Here is an 18,508-nt window from a genome sequence, read left to right as displayed (position 1 = left end):
CGCCTTCTCAGTAACTTCTAAACCAGAGTTTTGCGCCAGAAAACACACACAACTAAAATAAACTGCCGATTTTCAGAAAGCAACACTAGCTGTTTATGATGGATGGGCTACGTATCGTATGTCATGGGGTCATGACATGAACTGGATCCATCAAAAAAATGGCATCAATTTCCGGTATCCAAAAGGAACCTGTATCTGAAATTTGGATCTCAACTCGTTTATTCACATACAAAAGAGTAGACGACATAAATTACCAGATACGTTCCTTTGAAAGACAAAACCTTTACATCCCTCCCACAGGCAACCAACATCCGCAAGATACAGGAGGCCGAAAGATGGCAAGATATCACGGTCCATTTTACTATAACCCAAAAAAAAAAATCATACAAGACGAAGACTACTATACTATCCTTTTCGGCTCCGGGTGACAGGATTAGCAACATTCTTCATGTTGCTCAACTCACCAGGACTATACAAATCCCTATCTCTATGGCCAAATGAAGCACTACCACGTAGTAGCCCATGCGATGGAACATTACGAGGAGAAATTGATTTTGATTCACTCCCTCTAGAAATATCAGTCTCCAAAATCTTGGCTTCGTCTGATAACATCCTTAACTGTTTCAGAAAGGGAACGAAATATAGAACTTTTTTAACACACACACAAGCAAGATGATCACTGCATAACTTATATTGCTCTATGATACGGAGAGTAATAAGCTTAATAAACAAATGCGAATATAATACTAGAAGTTCATTTATACCCGGGTCTCATTCTCCCTCAAGCGATCCTGAAGAGTAGAAATGGCAGGACTCAAGCTGAACGTGAAGTAAATGCTCAAGTTAGTAGGACATTATAGAAAAAAACTGTTGTAGAAGAGATGGATTCTAAACTAACCAATATTCCATTAACTTGCACATGGAAGCTTGATATGTTGATGTATGATGAATATACGTAATCGGATGCGCTTTTCCATCACTACAAAACACCCATTTTGTCATGAAACTAACAAGAGGACTGCCTTTATAAGCAACAAAATCAAGACTATATTGTTCAGACAAGGAGACTGGACAGAGTAATAATAGCATCACCTCATATTTTGTTCAATTGCTTGATTATAGGCAGTCCTTTCCTCTTCATATAAGACACGTTGTAGTTCTACAAATGATTCTAAAGGCGCATCAACACGAAGGAGAGATGAGGATGGTAGAACAAGAAGGGGAACTTCCTTCCTCACAAATTCAGCACCACTGCCAACACAGAACAGATGTTGCTCTTAGCTAAAAATAAATGAATACCTCTATACCATAGTATACACCTTACAAATCTTCAGCTCATATTTTTTTTAACCGTTTTAAGGTCGAGGCTTTCAACGGAATCAAACAAAACAAAGGGCGGCCTCGGAAAGCAACGGAATAGATCTTTTCTATGCACTGTTCACAAACTAGCAAAAAATTAAGGACAAATCTAGCCAAGGCTAGAAAATTAGTTTATCTCCTAACAACACAACCATGAGACACGAGCTTGTCAAAATTTACCAATAGGATGCAGGTGCAAACACAGTATCACCAATCAATGAAAAGAAAAAGTTCTACCCACAAACTATTTTCTGTGAGCACATTCTGCTTGAACAAACCACCCTGTTCCAATTCCAATATTATTTAACAGTTGAGGAACAAAAGGAGAAAAAACCAGAACAAGGACAAGGAAAGAAAGAAGGTTGCCACTTAAGTTTTGAAATAACAAGTAGATGATAATGGAATCTATTTATTCCACAAAGGTTAAAAATAAGTAGAGTTTTCCGGGATACAAAGAAAAAGGTTACTTCAAAGCAGGAATATACATGATATAGCAGTAGCAGTTTCCTCTTCCTCTCTTCTCTTAAATCTACCATATTCTCTTCTCTTAGATTTACCATATTCTTTGCTATCTGATATTGTCTCCTTAGTATTTAAAACCCTTTCCAAAAGTGATCGAGTACACTAAATATCTTACTTAGTCTGAGAAATCACATCTTAAATGCAGTAAATAAAACATAATGCTTCATTACTAAATAATGTTAACATGGCATCTATAGACGGCAAAAACCATGAAGTCTTCAAGAACATACTCTTGTTACCTCATCTCCAAATTTGAACGGTGCATAGCCTCCTGCATACTTTCTGACATGTCCATGGGATCTAGGTCAGTAACTGAATGACTAAAGCTGTTGAAACGGTAGCTGTCTCCCATTCTGGCATCAGCGTTAGCAAAGAAACCCCCCAGGTCTGAAGATTTTCCCTCACCCTAGGTAATCAGAAGCAACTAACATGCATTATCATTAAAAGGGCTTAAAAAGAAAATGCAAGAACATTGCGAAAATGGCATTCCCAATGACAAGGTAGTTATCAATCCATATGTATAAGCAAATTTGATTATTCAAAAAGCTAACAAGATTGCGGCACATTATGAATTCAATAAACCAGCTATTTAATTACTTTTGTGCATATCCACAAAAATGGAATATACTATAAAGATTCTGGACAAAAAAACTCGTAATTTTGGACATGCATCATCAACCATGACACAAAGTGAGGTTCTGCAAATTTTTAGACCTCCCCACCAAAAAAAGAAAAAAAAAATTGCAAAGATCCAAAGGTTCCTAAACTCATTTTCCGAAAACTTTGCAAAATCTAGAAGCCCCCTTCTAAGGAAGTAAGCAAAATCAACAGTCATAATGATATGAACATTTTACCTTAGAAGCTAAAGCAATAGCTCTTGAATCAGCAGTGTCTTCTTCAACATCTCTTGTCAAACTGCCTCTAGTCAATGTTTTCTCTGATGAACTTAAAGATGACTCAATATCTATAACAGCACCTCTATTTACAGCGGACAGGGAAACAGGTTGTAACATATGCTGCTGCTTCCCATCCAAGGACTGAAATGCAGTAACTTGAATTCTTCCAACCTAGAAAAGTTCAAAGATTTTAAACTTATCTATGCTCACAAAAAAGGACCATTTAAATTTGTTAATTGAAACATCAAAACCTGGAAGAGAGAGGGGGGGTAACCTTTTGGGCATCCTCACTGAAACATGAAAATATCAGTCCAATAAACCCAGAATCTAGAAGTTGATACATGGCCTGAGTCCGAACATCTGCGGAAATCACAAGAGAAGCATAATTTGGTTTCAACAGACTATAGAAACTCTAACAAGCATTTTGTTTTCTTTGAAAAAGACAATTGTACAAAGTTAATCCCATTGGCCCAAATACATAGCTAACCAGCATAAATTACTAACATAAGGTATTAAGAACTTAATGCATTTTTGGCCTACACATTCACGCAAGTGGCATCATTAGCAGCTTCACTTTCTTTTAGTCTGCCATAAAGAACTAGTTTACGAGAATGTATTTCGGAGAAGTTGGTACAATCTGTAGAATTAGTAACACAAGTACTGGATGTACTACTACTCTCTAGCATGTTCCCAGATGCAATAGCTTTTAATGATTCATCATTTAATTCTTTATATTCTTCCATGTCTTCAAACAGTTACACCTTTCCAAGAAGTGACTGAGAAAATTATCAACGAGAAAAATTAATAATTAAGTAATTTGAAGTGAATCATAAAGAGTATAAAAATAAAAATTGCAGAATTTAACTGGGACTTGACTAGTTTATCACAAAATTACACAGAGTGGGACCACATGAACTATGTGACAAGAAGGGACAATGCATGTTTTAAAGAGATTGCAGGTAACAGGCTTCTTTCCTAAGAAGTGTTACACCAATTGCTTTAGCTCCTTAGCAGTTCTTGGAAATCAAATGAAATTTCCCAGAAAAGAAGAAAAACCTAAACCAAAATAGAATCCCTTTAAAACACCAAAAACTTACCAACGTGGGATGGAAATACTGTAATATGAGGGTGAGAGTGGTACCAGCCAATCACTCTTGTTGTTCTCCCCATTGCCAAGGTCATTTTGTGCTGTAGAGTTAATTTTCCAATGATATAAACGGATGCATAGTTAATTCTATGTATAGCAGCAAAGCACAGATGACCATCGCTAGATGCCTAATCACATGAAAGTTTTTGAGTTCAAAAGATGATGGGGTCTAGGAATTAATTGAGTCACAAACTGCAAGCAATAAACTGATTCCTGTTTAAGCTATTTGCTTATCATTTACCAACCAACTCATTGACATAAATGACTTAATTAGACATACGGAATCAAAAAGCCTCAAATGTTTTCCTTTTCTAAGTAAAATTTAGGGGAGAAAGGTTTTAACAATATATCTACCCATACTATTTCATCATTATTGACACAATTGTATGTTGAGAAAAATGAGAATAGTTGGCAATCATGTAATGTACAGAATAATATAAAAGGATATCTCTGCATGAGCTGATGCAGCAGTCAACTGCTCGGGATTAGTCTCTACTCGATCCTTCCTCCGATCGGAACGAGGCTGAGGCAACGCACACCATATCAGAGCAGTCACACTACCATTTCTTGAGGGCTGAATTTGCAAAACAAAAAACCAAATTAATCATTTCTTGCAAATCGATAGATGTAATTATGAACCTTTTATGCCAAATCAGTAAAACCAGAAATCCCAAAATGTAAGAATGTGACATAGTGAACAGAATAAATACAAAACTAGTATAGTCTGAATCGACACACTATTCAGCAGACATGGAAAGATAGCAAGAAAACCAATTTGTGATCCAAGGCCAATGCTGCCAAAAAATGCTTAATATAGAGTTCTGGCAACGCGTGGATTCATTTTATGCTCAAAAAAATCTAACACCAAAAAATGTCAAACAGAGACACTCAGCAGTATAAAGCACTAACAAAATCCATCGAATAACAATACAGACTTACTGAAGAACAAAAATGCACAATATAACAAAATTAACAGAGTAAACGCTAGATGTAAGAAATGCATCCTATTACTAAAACACAATTCGAGTATAATTCAAGTAGGAATTTATACTCAATGAAAAAATGCAACATATGTCACATGTCTATATAAGCACGTCTTTGTGTAAAGAAAACAAGCGAACAGGAAAAGTGGAAAAGATAAAGGCAGTTGAAGATGCTATAGCAGTACAAACATAAACAGGTAGAAATGATGGAACACTGATGCCTGTAAACGTAAAGCTCTGATAGGGAGCAAAAGTAACTAGGCTAGGTAATAATCTCCAGAGGAGACAAATAAGAAGAATGAATTGGGAAGAACCGTCTAATGCACATAAAATAAAAAGCCTATTGAGAGCATGGTTCAACGTGTTTAAGAAAATGTGCAATCCAAGTTTTCTCCATCCCAAGCAAAGATAAAGTTGGGATTTTTTTTTAATTTTATCCTCTTAATTTGCTGGAACGGATGATTCAAAATCATACCCCTCAACTCTTTCATATTTTGGATTGGAACTAATAAATTATCTGAAAAAATAATTCTCAAACAACAAAAAAAAAGAGAGAAATTCAGAAAACCCCAATTGACACACATCTCTTAAAACTCAATTAAAACACCCCAATTGAGGAAAAAGTAAAACCCTCCAAGCTCTAACGCTATTTCATATGGGATATAGGAACAAAATTCCAACTTAACACATCTACATAAACTGCAATAAACCCTAAAAGAAAGAATAAGCATGATCCTTTCTTTATTTCATTACTACCTGAATGTCACCAAGAAGAAGGCCCATGATTTCTTCAGTCTCAGTCGACAATGCATGCGTCAGGCATGTTAACCACACTTCCTCTGTCATCTTCACTGCAGTTAGAGACATCCTCGGTCTCAAAATTGCTGCTTTGTCTTCTTAAAAGCTGCAATGTTGATTGTCCTATATTTGTATGTGCAGGAGGGAAGAAGAGGGGTTCTGCAGAACTAAACCAAACAAACCGGGGAACAAATAAAAGAGAGATCGAAGGGACTCCCAAACTCAAACTTAGGCTGCCTGACGGAACTTGCAAGGTGAGTCAGAGTAGTTATAGTGTGTGGCTGATGGGAGATGAGTTGAACTGCACCAATTAATCAAGTCCGTCCATTGTCTTGGTCTGTCAAGATTTTCCTCCTCCTTTTTCAAGTTCTTTACTTTCTACTCCCTCCGTCCCACTTTGATAGTCCTGATTTCTTTTTCACGCAGTTTAATAAAAAGTTGTTAACTTTGTTGGAACAATTAATTTAGGTAGCTATTTTCTTAAAATACCCTCACATTAATTAATTAGAGTACAACTTTATGGGAACTTGAATTGATAGTAAAAAAAGAATCAACTCTCATTAAATGGGATAGGTTTATAATAATAACAACTTACATTGAATAAGGGTATTTTAGAAAAATTAAAATACAACTACATTCTTCAATTGGAAAGTGGACTACAATTTGGGACAAACGAAAAAGGAAAACAGGACTATCAAAATGGGACGGAGGGATTACTGTTTATTTTCATCCACTTTTTTTGTAATGAACTTCTCCACTTATTTACTTGCTATTATTACTACGTTCTTCTTCCCCATTAATCGAAATAAACGAGATGATACATGAGCTAACCAAGAAAATTGCAATAGATTATTTGGTGCAATTGTATAGGAATAGCTCATTACAAGAAGTTATGATCGCTCATCAAGTTTAATTTATTTAATGCACAATTTCATTTGCATGTATAACTAATGTCTATCAAATTATCAACAGTAAAAAGTCACAATCTCATTACAATGAGATTGAGATTAAAAAAATATCTTATAAGTATCAACTTTTGTTTTGGTGTTCTATTACAAACCCCATGGAACATTAAATGCCCTTTTTTTATTTAATGAGTTTTTACAATAGATATATCTAAAAGAAATACACCATAAGTATACGCTACAAGATGGATTATTCTTGTAAATCTTGTATAAAATTGTTGGGAAATTTTTTATTGTCTTCCTTAGCATGTACCAATTGAGTATGACTAGTTTTACCTAAACATATTCAAAGTTCACCAGCTAATAATAATCGTAGTAATTTAGTAGAAAATAAATATTCACCACCTAATAATTGTAGTAACTTAGTGGAAATCAAATATCATTCAAACAAATTTGCCAGGCTGGCGATGCCATTCGATTTCAATCAGCCTTAATAATTACTGCCCCTGTATGGTTCCAACTTCCAACTTCCAACTTCCATGGGTGTTGCGGAATTTTTGTGGAGTTAAATTAAAGAGAACCTAACTTTGGGGCCAGAATTACATTTTCTGAAAATTATGCCTGTGTTTTTATGCTGTTTACTTGTTACTTGCATCCTGACTGAAAAGTGAAAACACACGGCCGAAACATTTTGCGGCTCTTCCGTATCTCTCTGGTACTCAAAAACTGACAAACCAGTTTACTGTATAACCCAGCAAGGTGCAAACCTCTCTCGCTCCCCTCTTCCTCCTCCCCTTCCTCTTGCCCCTCCCCCTCCCGCTCCCCTCCCCCTCCCCCTCCCGCTTCAACATCCCATCAAAGTAAACAAAAAGAGATACAGATAAGCAGAAAAAAGAAAGACTTATGCTCTGATTATTCCGGGCCTTTTTCTCCTGAACAAATTTTGTTGACTCCCCGGAAAGATCATCACTCTTCCATGGCTGCATGTAAGCCCCGCACGCCCTTTACATTTAAATTTTGTAATGTACCTTTGCATCGCTATTATCATCAGTAGATTAAGTAAAAATTCATTCTTGTTAAGTTGAATGTTAAAGATTCAGTTTAGAATTGCTTTTGATTGGTTCCGTCCGTCTCTTTTTCTGTTGTCGTCAGTTTTTATTGCTTATTTAATTCTCCATATATCAATCTTCTCGGATGGTTTGAAGGGCATATGACTAATGCTATTCACGTGCTTGTATGTTCTAGGTGGTTTTGGGGCTTCAGGACTTAAGATATCAAGCTTGAATCTGGGTTCTGCCAGACCCAAGTTCAGTGCATTACAGCCCTTGAATGGTTTTCCAGTAGGAATTTTAAAATTCAATCAGTTTGATGGCTTGGAAATAGTATCGGCTAGGTCGAGAAGGGCTGTTGCAGGGTGCAAATTTTCAGCTTCTGAGGCTATCTGTGAGTAGTGTTTTTTTAATCCTAATGCATTGCTCCATCATACAAAATTGAGGAACTTTTTGTGATTGTTCCTTATTTACATTTTCAAAAGTGTCTTTCTCAGTTTCGTGCTTGTCTTATTAGTTGCTCGCACTGAAAAGATTACCATCTACTTGAGATACTAAGCAATTAGCATGTGCATTGGTCATCACCCAATTACGTAGTTTGGTGAAGCACTTCTTTGTACATTGTTTCTGTATTTGCTCGTCTTGGTCAGAGACGCCTTATTTATTTGTGAGCTAACCCATCTGGTTGCACAGTGTACAGGTTTGTACAGTATTGTTTACCTGTTTCTCTTTGGATGTTGATTACTTCTCATATGATAAATCTTCAGTCTGACTCCAGATTCTGCTTTCAGTATTCACTGTTTATTCTTTGGTTTTGGCAAGTGACGATCACTGCAAAAACAGATGATTCTCCTGAAGGTATTAGATCCTCTAATGGAGCGAGCAAACTCATTCTGAATTCGTTCGAGGTATAATCACCTTGATGTTGCATCATAGACTATGTAAAAATATGCATTTGCTTGTTTACATGGAAACAGTATCAATTGCTTGTGTAGTTTTGGGTTCCTCATTCTTCCGCTCTTGTTCATGGAATATTGTTGTTTCACTTATATTTGGTAATAGAAACATTTTAATCCCACGGACTAACTCCGTATTGCGTTATGCTGCTTAGCAAGCTCTTTGAAGTTTAGATGTCATTGTAAAATGGAGGGCACTTATCATATTGTTTCATGGAACTTGGAAGTCTAAGAATAAAATAGTTGCTTTTAGACTCATGGAGGACTCTAACTTGATTTTTATGTTCTTAAAAGATTCCTAGGATCAAGGAAATACAAATTAAATGAATGGGTAGAGAAGGAGATTACATGCTAAGTTCGAGTCATAAAAGAAGATTATTTTGTCGAACAATGTGTGAATCTGTATTACATGTTTCTATATAAAAGTCCGTTGAGGCTATTAAAGTAAACTAGTTTGTTCTTCTTTTTGTTTCCTTTACATGTAGAAGAGTAACTCTTGAATATCCTATGATTTATTTCTTATTTGCATCTGTGAGTTTGAATAGAAGTCTTTCTTTACCACATTAGGAATATTTTGTGTCTTTTGAATTTAATGTTACTGAGAGTTTCATTTGTACAGGTGGAATCACTCATCAAGGAAGTATGTGATACAACCTCAATTGCGGAGCTTGAACTAAAAGTGAGCACCTTTTTTCCCCAACATAAACCCTACCTACCCCCACCCTCCACAGAAAGGCTGGTTTGGGAAAGAGAAGTTTTATATTGCATCTCCTCGATCAGAACTCCTATTTATTTGGATAAGAGGCCATGTACTAGGACCTTATTTAGATGCTTCCCTCCCACAACAAAAGAAGCCTAACTTATGATCTTTTTTTCCTTCGACCCTTCTGTTTGTGACTGTCAGCTTGGTGGATTTAGACTGTATGTGATGAGGAACTTGGCTGTGCCAACTCCAGCTTCTGCTCCAATTAGTGTTAATACAGCCATTGATGTACCTAATGAGAATGGATCTGCGTCATCAACATCCTTGGCCATCTCCAAATCGGAACCTTCTCCAAGTGATATACAGACATCACTGGTTAAGGCAGCAGATGAAGGCCTTGTGATGCTTCAATCTCCAAGGGTGAGAATGTTATAATTTCTGTTTGCTTGATAACTTTTACCATTGCTAATTTTCCAGATGCTAAGCATGTGACATGTGCAGGTGGGATTTTTTAGGAGATCAAGGACTATAAAGGGAAAGCGTGCTCCTCCGTCTTGTAAAAAGGTGCACCTCTTGCATGTTCATGTTAATTACTTACTCAATGCAGTCTGGATGATTCTTGATCTATTGCCTCTACTTGGTAGAAACACAATGCATTTTTTACTCATCAAAATGTTGTGGACGTGCTTTTTCATCTTATATCACGGCAAGTCAATTTGTAAATTTAAATGCTATTATACAATAACTTCTGGAGATGATGGACTATTAGATGATAGGAGGTAATAGGATTAGAATGGAATTTGACTGGTACAACTCTATGCTGTGCCAAAGCTTTGAGGTATGGCAAACATTTTCTGATATCCTTATCATACAAGGGTGCCTGCTTGAACCCCTACCTGCCTTCTGTGGACTCTTATCCTTGTCCACTGCATTAAGTTCCTTTTCCCCCCGAAATTGAACATGTATAGGTTGCTGCAAAAGGTTGCTAGTTTTGAGTCTTTGACAGAAGTATATCCTGTTATATCTTTTAAATTAGGATATTAGGATATTTTTTTTAATTTTTTGGTCTCTGTTATTTTCAGCTGAAGCATAAACAGTTAAAGCAGAGAATGATTTTCACTTGCTTTTCTGCACATGAGTTCTTTCATTAGTTTGGTTTGGCTATACTTGAATTTTTCACATGGCTAAGCTTATGCTTCTGTTCTAAATACTCCTGTAAGAATGCATTACTGTAATTTCTCTGTTAATTCTATGTTAAAGCTGCCTATTACATAACATTGACAAACTTATCCAATTTGCTCCACAGAAGCAACAGGTAAAAGAGGGCCAAGTGCTATGCTTCATTGAACAGCTGGGCGGCGAGATTCCTATCGAGGTTCGGCCTTGACCATCTGTTTCTTCCCACTTTTAGTTTCCTTGGCTCATGAATAACTAGTTGCAGCCCATATCTACTAGACAGTGAGAGTTATTTATATACATTCTTTCCCCCTACTTTCAGTCTGACGTATCTGGAGAGGTTGTCAAAATACTTCGAGAAGACGGTGGTATGCTTCTCTCTTTAGTCTTCACTCTTGTGTGTTTTTAGGGTTTAAACATCTTGATAAGTTGTGTGTCATAATGCAGAACCTGTTGGATACGGTGATGCTCTTATTGCAATCCTTCCTTCATTCCCAGGGATAAAGAATCTCTAGTGTAGATACTTGTGCGGCGGCCATTTCACCTGGATGATATACAGTATATCAGATGACTTGAGGGAAATCTCTTAGGTGGACTTGTGAAGAGAATATGTTTCCATAGCTGCTAAAATGTTTTCGCCTTCAAATTTTTGCACTAGATGGTTTACCCTTCATGACGGATTAAATATTTGCTTTTTCTGTTCTTGTGGACAACAATTTCCATACAGGCATTGGATGATGCTGAGCATGTTTCAACAACCGACCGCTGAGTCTTTTTCTTCTTCTTCTTCTTTTTTAACAAGAAAAAAAAGGTAAAACCGTGAAAAAAGTAATGAGAGAATGCTATGTGGTCACAAGGCATCTTGTTAGCGCCTTTTATTACAATCAGATGCAAAATCCTCTCCTTAGCAATAATTTTACATTGCCAACGAAGCTCTGGTTTAATATATCAAAGTCAATGAATTTATTCAAGTTTTTCGATAAATGTTTCGTAGCACATATAAAAGAAAAAAAAAAAAAGGAAAACCCTTTAAATTACTAGGACAAAAGTTAAGAAGGATTGGGAGAAGGGGCCGGTACAATTGGGATTTTAGTACAATTATAATTGTGTGGTTTGTACATTTTTCATGGTTAGGTCTATACTTACATTTCTTTATTATACATATCATTTTTGTTTTTGTACAATAATGGTGCATTTGATAAAACTGAAGTCTGAAAACTGAAATATGAATCCATTAAGATATTGAATTATTAAGTATTAAATCAAATAAATTTGAGTATATATATCGCATTTAGTAATAAATAAATAACTTATCACTTAATTTTGGGAATAAATTTTGTCTAAAAAAATTCAGTGCCACGTAATTAATTCAGATATTCAATTTTTTATTAACAAACGCGTTTGAATATATTAAGATATGAATCCATTAACTTTAAACGCTGAATTGAGTTATCAAATATAACCTAATTTAATAATTTAATACAATCATAATTATAAACGTACAACGCTTTTTCTTGAAAAAAGGTCCAAGAACTGTACCAATAATACAATTGGGCCAATTGTACTGGCCTTTCTCTGAAGAAGGATTGCTACGTGTTTCCGTCACGAACCCTCAAGCAGTTTCTGGACTACAAATTAAATATTATACCAGGCTTACCATGTTAAAAAAATTTTCTTCTAGGAGCTTAAATTGTCTGCAATCCAGTTTCTTGGGAATAGCTGAGGTGCCCAATAAGCCCATTAAGAACGAAGTTGATTTATAATTGCAATCCAATAGTTGTTGAGCCAACTTCACCCAACCCCATTTTAAGGGCAATTTGGTCTTCAAAAATCCCATATCCTCCTCCTCCAGTCCTCCTGTATAAATACATCCAGCAAAAAGGCTAGTCGACCATTTCCGTTGATTATTCAAGACAGGGTGAGGTGACTCAGGTGAGTGGGTGCTTACGAATTCTGACATTCTTGGAAACCTTCTTCCCCTCGAAGCTGCCGACGTTAAAATTTCGGGAGTACCCTACCCTTTCTTTTGACCAAGTCCCGCCTGCAATTCGACTTCTTCTCAGACGAGGTTAATCACTTTCTTTGTCTTAGCTTTTACGTTGTACAGTTAATCAGAAAAGAAAAAATTGGTTCTCCTCGCTTTATTGAAGTCTTTTTTTTTTTAATTCCTGTGTAGTAGATATTGAAGTTTTTTTGCACTCGTATGTGATAGATAAGAATATTGTTATTGATGATTTTTCTTGGGTCTGAAGAATAGAGGGTTTAGACGTTTATCTGTCTGAGATGGGTATTAAGCTCTAGTTTGACTCTAATGCTGCAAGTTCATGTCTTGGCGGATTATTCATCAAGGAAGTCAAAATAGCTTGGGAGTGATTTTTTTTTTTTTTGTGTGGGTTTTTTTTGGCGTGGGGGGGGGGAGGCTATCTTGTTGGTAATTAGTTTTCAGTTTTAGCGGAAATGGAATATAACTGGTCCCAAGATTTCTGCTTTCAATTGATTATATACATAACAGGTGCTTGGGGTTGGGATTGGTTTGCCTTTTTTTTTTTGGTGGGGGGGGGGGGGGGTTGGGGGGGTGGGGTGGGGTGGGGTGGGTGGATGTGAAGAGGTGATGAAGTATGAAGGAAGCAATTTATATCAGTTTCAATGAAGATATTTGAAATCTGAATTTGACATGTTAGGCCAAGGATAATTTGGTTGGCATTTTCTTGCTTGCTGTTTGTTTATTAGCTTGGAAATTTAAGGAGGTCTTCTTATGTATTCAATTCCAGCTTACTTAATTCGGCATTATGTTGCAGGCTGGATAAAAACCATAAGCAATTTATCTGACTGCATGGTTTGTTAAGCAATTTATTTGACTTCGTCATTTGTTAAGCAATTTATCTTCTCCAGCCATCTAGACAAAATTCAGATGAAATCTTACTTGTGGTGGAGGGAAAGAAAGGGAAGCCTAGTTATAGTATATTTTGTTTTGCCTTTTTTTTTTTTGGGGGGGGGGGTGGGGGTGGGGTTGGGTGGCTGGATGTGAAGAGGTGATGAAGTATGAAGGAAGCAATTTATATCAGTTTCAATGAAGATATTTGAAATCTGAATTTGACATGTTAGGCCAAGGATAATTTGGTTGGCATTTTCTTGCTTGCTGTTTGTTTATTAGCTTGGAAATTTAAGGAGGTCTTCTTATGTATTCAGTTCCAGCTTACTTAATTCGGCATTATGTTCCAGGCTGGATAAAAACCATAAGCAATTTATCTGACTGCATGGTTTGTTAAGCAATTTAATTGACTGCATCATTTGTTAAGCAATTTATGTTCTCCAGCCATCTAGACAAAATTCAGATGAAATCTTACTTGTGGTGGAGGGAAAGAAAGGGAAGCCTAGTTATAGTATATTTTGTTTTGACTTGGAATCGGCAGACTCTTGCTGATATTCAATCACTAGTCCAATCTGTAGTTAATTTCAGGGGTCGGGGTTTTCAGAATGTGGTTGCCAAGAGTTCATGCTCTGAAAATGTTTTGTGCATATCTGTTTGATACTGTATCAACAAATGTGTCATGCCTTACTAGGTAAATAACTGTCTATAAACAAGCCAAGCACATTCATCAAGGAAAGACTGACCTCTCCCATGCTTAGTCTAATCTCTGTGGTTCTTATTTCAGCGCAAGGGTTGAAGTTTCTTTAACAAATGCTTTTAGTTTAAGCCATGGTGTCTCTCTTCATGTGTCAATCAGCTAGTTAATCAAGAGAGTTTGCATCTATAAGTTTCTTTGACTTGCCACTTGGGATCATCTCTATTCTCTAAAGTTTATGCTTTGCCTCTGTAGGAAATCTTAACTCTGCTGACTCCTTATCCGTGCAATATCAATCTGTCTTTTGAAACAACTTTTTTGATAGTTTATCCAGGCATCTCAGTAGCTTTGAATTTTTCAGGTTGTAAGTTGTCTTTCAACAACTTTTCTATTACGTTGAAGAATATTTTATTGCTGCAACTTGTTCACATCATCTGAGATGCCAAAAGATAGAAGGGTGAACCGGTTATCTTCTAGTCAGTCAAGGGTATCTCCTTATAATCGTGGCTCAAGAGATTTGAACAGCAACAAGTTGGATGCTTCTTTGCCACCTTCTTTAGATGAAAATGAGTGGGAAGAAGCTAGGTGTCCCATCTGTATGGAGCATCCGCACAATGCTGTCCTGTTAATCTGTTCATCTCGTGAAAAGGGTTGTTGTCCATATATGTGTGATACAAGCCACAGGCATTCAAATTGCCTCGATCAATATCGCAAATCATCAATTCCAACGGCAGATTCAACTGCTCGACCAGATGATGAATTTTTGACGTGGATGCTTTATCGTAATGGAGGTGGTAATGGGGGAGGGAGACAAACATCATTGCAGCCAAATAGTTCCTTAGGGGTACAAGCACTGGAACACACCTGCCCTCTTTGTCGGGGCCAGATCAGTGGATGGATTGTCATAGAGGCTGCTCGCAAGTACATGAATACCAAAGTAAGAAGTTGTTCTATGGAGTCGTGTGATTTCATTGGGAATTATGATGAACTAAGAAAGCATGCTAGGTGTAAACATCCTTCTGTCAGGCCCTCTGAGGCTGACCCACAGCGCCAATCTGACTGGGCAAGGCTGGAGCGCCAGAGGGATCTCGGAGACACCCTGAGTGCATACCAGTCACAGTTTGGATCTGACTTGGACGGAGATGACCCTCCTGGGTGGTATGACTTAAATCAAGATGATGATCCCTTTGAAGGGCACTGGTCAGCAGGTGTTTTCTTTGACGACTTCTTCAGTGGAATTCATTCCGAGTCTGAGGATGAAGAAAGTGTGTATGGTGACACGTTAATTGATTTGCATTCCGAAGTCGAATTCTCTTTTTCATTTTTGAACGACTTATCTTTTTATCCTTGGGATGAGGGCAGAAGCTCTGGCAGTGCAAGAACTGGTAGTAGCTTGCTTAATAGATCTACAAGATCAAGATCAAGCCCCGATTATCACCCGGAGACTTTGAACCGAAACTGGAATGAAAGTGCGCCATCAAGACATAGCGGAAATTCTTCCCGACCAATTGCGCGATCAAGAGATATGCCAAGCTCTTCTGGACCAACTGCACCATCAAGACACACGTCAAGTTCTTGGAGACCAACTGTGCCATCCTTTTTGAGACCAAGCGTACCATCAAGACATATCGGAAATTCTTTGCCCGCAAATGTGCCATCGACACACTCCCCAAGTTCTTTGCAACCAGCTAGAGATGCCCCGAATTCTTCTCGAGCAACTGCGCCATCAAGGCACGAGTCCAGTACTTCACGACCAACTGCGCCAAGTGCTGCGCAACGGCGACAGTCGTATGAAAGGCGATATTAAGTATGGTGAATTGCAACCTCAGCGGAAGAATTTAGATTTTTTTTTTATTCTTTTTTTTTTTCAGTCTCTTGGCTTCTGTAAAAATATAAGAAAATCGTTCAAAACGTCCCTCACATTTTGCACAATAACTTTTTTTGTCCTTTACTTTTAAAAATATAATTTTACGTCCTTTACAAATTCACATTGATCAAATTTGGTCCCTATTTAGGTTTTCTACTAGTTTTTTATCGAAATTCACCATGTGTCTTGCACGTGATTATATTTTAAGGGTAAAATTGTCTAATCAGATTTATATAATTTGATTCATAATCCCTCATATTTTATAAAATAAATTTTTTCGTCCCTTACATTTCACAAAATGAATTTTTTCATCTTTCATATTTTTCAAAATGAATTTTTTCATCTTTTATTGATCATGTATGTGAATAATTTTTTTTAAATCCATGTATATATCTATTTGATTTTACCTGAACAGTACGAATAGCATGTGAAATCAAATAGAGATATATTACATACTATTCGTACTGCTCAAGTGAAATCAAATAGATATATATATATATATATGAGTTTAAAAAAATTGTTAGTTTTTCACTTATATTCATTTTCTTTTACTCGAAATGTGAAAATAAAGAAGACATTTAATCCTAAATATTATCGAGTGTTTATATCGAATTAAATTTTGATAGAAAAAGTAAACAAAAGAAAAGTATGACAAAAAGAAATAAGTGATTGGCACTTTCAAATTTTAAGACAATCACAAGGTAAGTAATTCAACTGTTGGTCTTAAAAGTGTCGAATAGAAATTTCAAATTTTAACTGAAATTTGTTAGCACAATTATAGAATTCGAGTTAGGACCCGTTAATTGGATGACCTTATTATACAATTCAATAAATAAATTATTAGCAAAAGAGAAAGATCACAAATATTGAATAGGTTCAAATGGTGAAACTATATAAATATATACATGGGTTTCAAACAAAATCATTAGTTTTAAACCCCTATATATATATATATATCTATTGAATAGTATGTGTATAACTACAATTAGCATGTTTAGATGAAATTCAATAGAGATAAATTACATGTTATTCATACTGTTCAGATAAAATCAAATAGATATATACGTGAATTTATAGAAAAAAACTATTCGTACACATGATCAATGAGGGATGAAAAAATTCATTTTGAAATGTGAGGAACGAAACAATTCATTTTGTAAAATGTTAAGAACGAAAAAATTTATTTTGTGAAATGTGAGAGATTATGAATCAGATTATGTAAAAATTTGATTTGACAATTTTACCCTTAAAAAATGATAATATGCAAGTCACGTGGTGGATTCCGGCAAAAAACTAGTCGGAAACCTAGGTAGAAACCAAATTTGGTCACTGTGAATTTGTAAGGGACGTAAAATTACACTTTTAAAAGTGAGGGACGAAAAAAGTCATTTTGTAAAATGTGAGGGACGTTTTGAACGATTTTTCCTAAAAATATCAGTTAATTTATTGATTTTTTTTGGGATACTTTTAAGGTCCAACGAAACCAAGGGCTTGTTTGGAAGTGAAGTTTTTGACCAAATTTTTTAGCTACTAGTTTTTTAACGACTTTTGCTACAGGAACCCTAAAAAACTTATCAACTTAGTTTTTTACTTACACACTTCAAAATAATACACAAAAAACTTTCCCTTCAACTTTTCTTCTTTTTCCTCCCCCACCCAACCGGCCACCACCTCCACCACCGCTTCCGGCGCCGGTAATTATTCCGGCCAACTTTTGCCAGCCTTTCTCTTTTTTTTTTTCTCTCCCTCCCCTCCCCCTTTGACCGATATGTTGGTTTTCAAAATCTCTTTTTTCTTTTTTTTTTGTTTCTCCCTCCCCCCTCCCCTCTTTCCCTCTGCTTTTCCCCGCCACCTTCCCCCTCCCGCAGCTTGGGGAGAAGGAAAAATGCAAAAAAAAAAAATAATAATCATTTCTGTTGCAGCAAAACTCAGGTGGCATCAGAGGGAGAGGGAGAGGGAGGGGTGGCGGGGGAGCTTTTGCAGGGGTGGGGGAAGGGGGTTGCGGGCAGAGGGAGAGGAAGGGGGAGCTTTTGCAGGGGTGGGGGAGGGGGTGACGGGGCAAAGGGGGAAGACGGGGCAAAGGGGGTGGCGGGGCAGAGGGCAAAGGCGCAGAGGGGGGTGGCGGTGGAGGAGGTGCTGGTGGAGGAGCAGGTGGTGGTGCAGGAGGTGGGGCTGGTGGTGGAGTTAGGGGTGGAGCAGGCGGGAGAGTAGGAGGAGGGGCTGGTGGAGGCATTGGTGGTGTTGCCGGAGGTGGAGCAGGTGGAGGCGTGGGAGGAGGGGCTGGAGGAGGCCTTGGCAGAGGTGCTGGAGGTGGAGCAGGCTGCTGGGTTGTTGGGAGGTTGCTGCTGCGTTAGGTTGCTGCTGCGTTGCTGCTAGGAAGAAAAGAGGAAAGAAAAGAAAAGGGAAAGAAAGAAAAAGAAAAAGAAAAAGAAAGAAAAAAAAAGAAAAGGAAAAAAAAGTTTTTCCACCTTACCAAAACTTCTATAAAAAAAGTTTTTCATCTTAGAACTTCTACAAAATTTTTTCAAAAACTTCTACAGTGCACTACAGTAAAGTTTTAGACAAACTCCCAAAAAACTTA

At 37.0% G+C, this 18,508-nt stretch overlaps 3 protein-coding genes across 4 annotated transcripts; 2 read left to right on the top strand and 1 right to left on the bottom strand.

Moving 5' to 3' along the window:
- Positions 1–177: 177 nt before the first annotated feature.
- On the bottom strand, positions 178–5,945 carry LOC113742774 (uncharacterized). The gene is made up of 10 exons (XM_027270727.2): positions 5,664–5,945; positions 4,373–4,498; positions 3,875–3,962; positions 3,052–3,137; positions 2,736–2,948; positions 2,121–2,287; positions 1,093–1,251; positions 899–979; positions 765–819; positions 178–618 (listed from the first exon to the last, which is right to left on the bottom strand). Exons 1-10 carry the CDS (start codon positions 5,772–5,774, stop codon positions 406–408), a joined length of 1,299 nt encoding a protein of 432 aa, XP_027126528.1. The 5' UTR covers positions 5,775–5,945; the 3' UTR covers positions 178–405.
- Positions 5,946–7,364: 1,419 nt separating this feature from the next.
- LOC113741483 (uncharacterized) lies at positions 7,365–11,252 on the top strand. 2 transcript variants are annotated; one of them, XM_027269017.2, is made up of 9 exons: positions 7,365–7,596; positions 7,856–8,053; positions 8,503–8,567; positions 9,235–9,294; positions 9,520–9,738; positions 9,820–9,882; positions 10,625–10,693; positions 10,817–10,862; positions 10,942–11,252. In XM_027269017.2, the coding sequence occupies exons 1-9, from the start codon at positions 7,587–7,589 to the stop codon at positions 11,007–11,009; spliced, it is 798 nt and encodes a 265-aa protein (XP_027124818.1). In that variant the 5' UTR covers positions 7,365–7,586; the 3' UTR covers positions 11,010–11,252. The 2 variants fall into 2 exon arrangements, with proteins under 2 accessions (XP_027124818.1, XP_027124817.1); XM_027269016.2 differs by having other exon boundaries at positions 7,431–7,596; positions 8,482–8,567.
- Positions 11,253–12,277: 1,025 nt separating this feature from the next.
- Positions 12,278–16,044, top strand: LOC113742951 (uncharacterized). Its single transcript, XM_027270980.2, has 2 exons — positions 12,278–12,562; positions 14,422–16,044. The coding sequence occupies exon 2, from the start codon at positions 14,500–14,502 to the stop codon at positions 15,865–15,867; it is 1,368 nt and encodes a 455-aa protein (XP_027126781.1). The 5' UTR covers positions 12,278–12,562; positions 14,422–14,499; the 3' UTR covers positions 15,868–16,044.
- The last annotated feature ends 2,464 nt before the right edge of the window (positions 16,045–18,508 follow it).

The sequence above is a fragment of the Coffea arabica genome, chromosome 4e, assembly GCF_036785885.1.
Source record: "Coffea arabica cultivar ET-39 chromosome 4e, Coffea Arabica ET-39 HiFi, whole genome shotgun sequence".
Taxonomy (NCBI): domain Eukaryota; kingdom Viridiplantae; phylum Streptophyta; class Magnoliopsida; order Gentianales; family Rubiaceae; genus Coffea; species Coffea arabica.
Note: the sequence above shows the minus strand (reverse complement) of the source record. Positions and strands in the feature narration are given on the sequence as shown.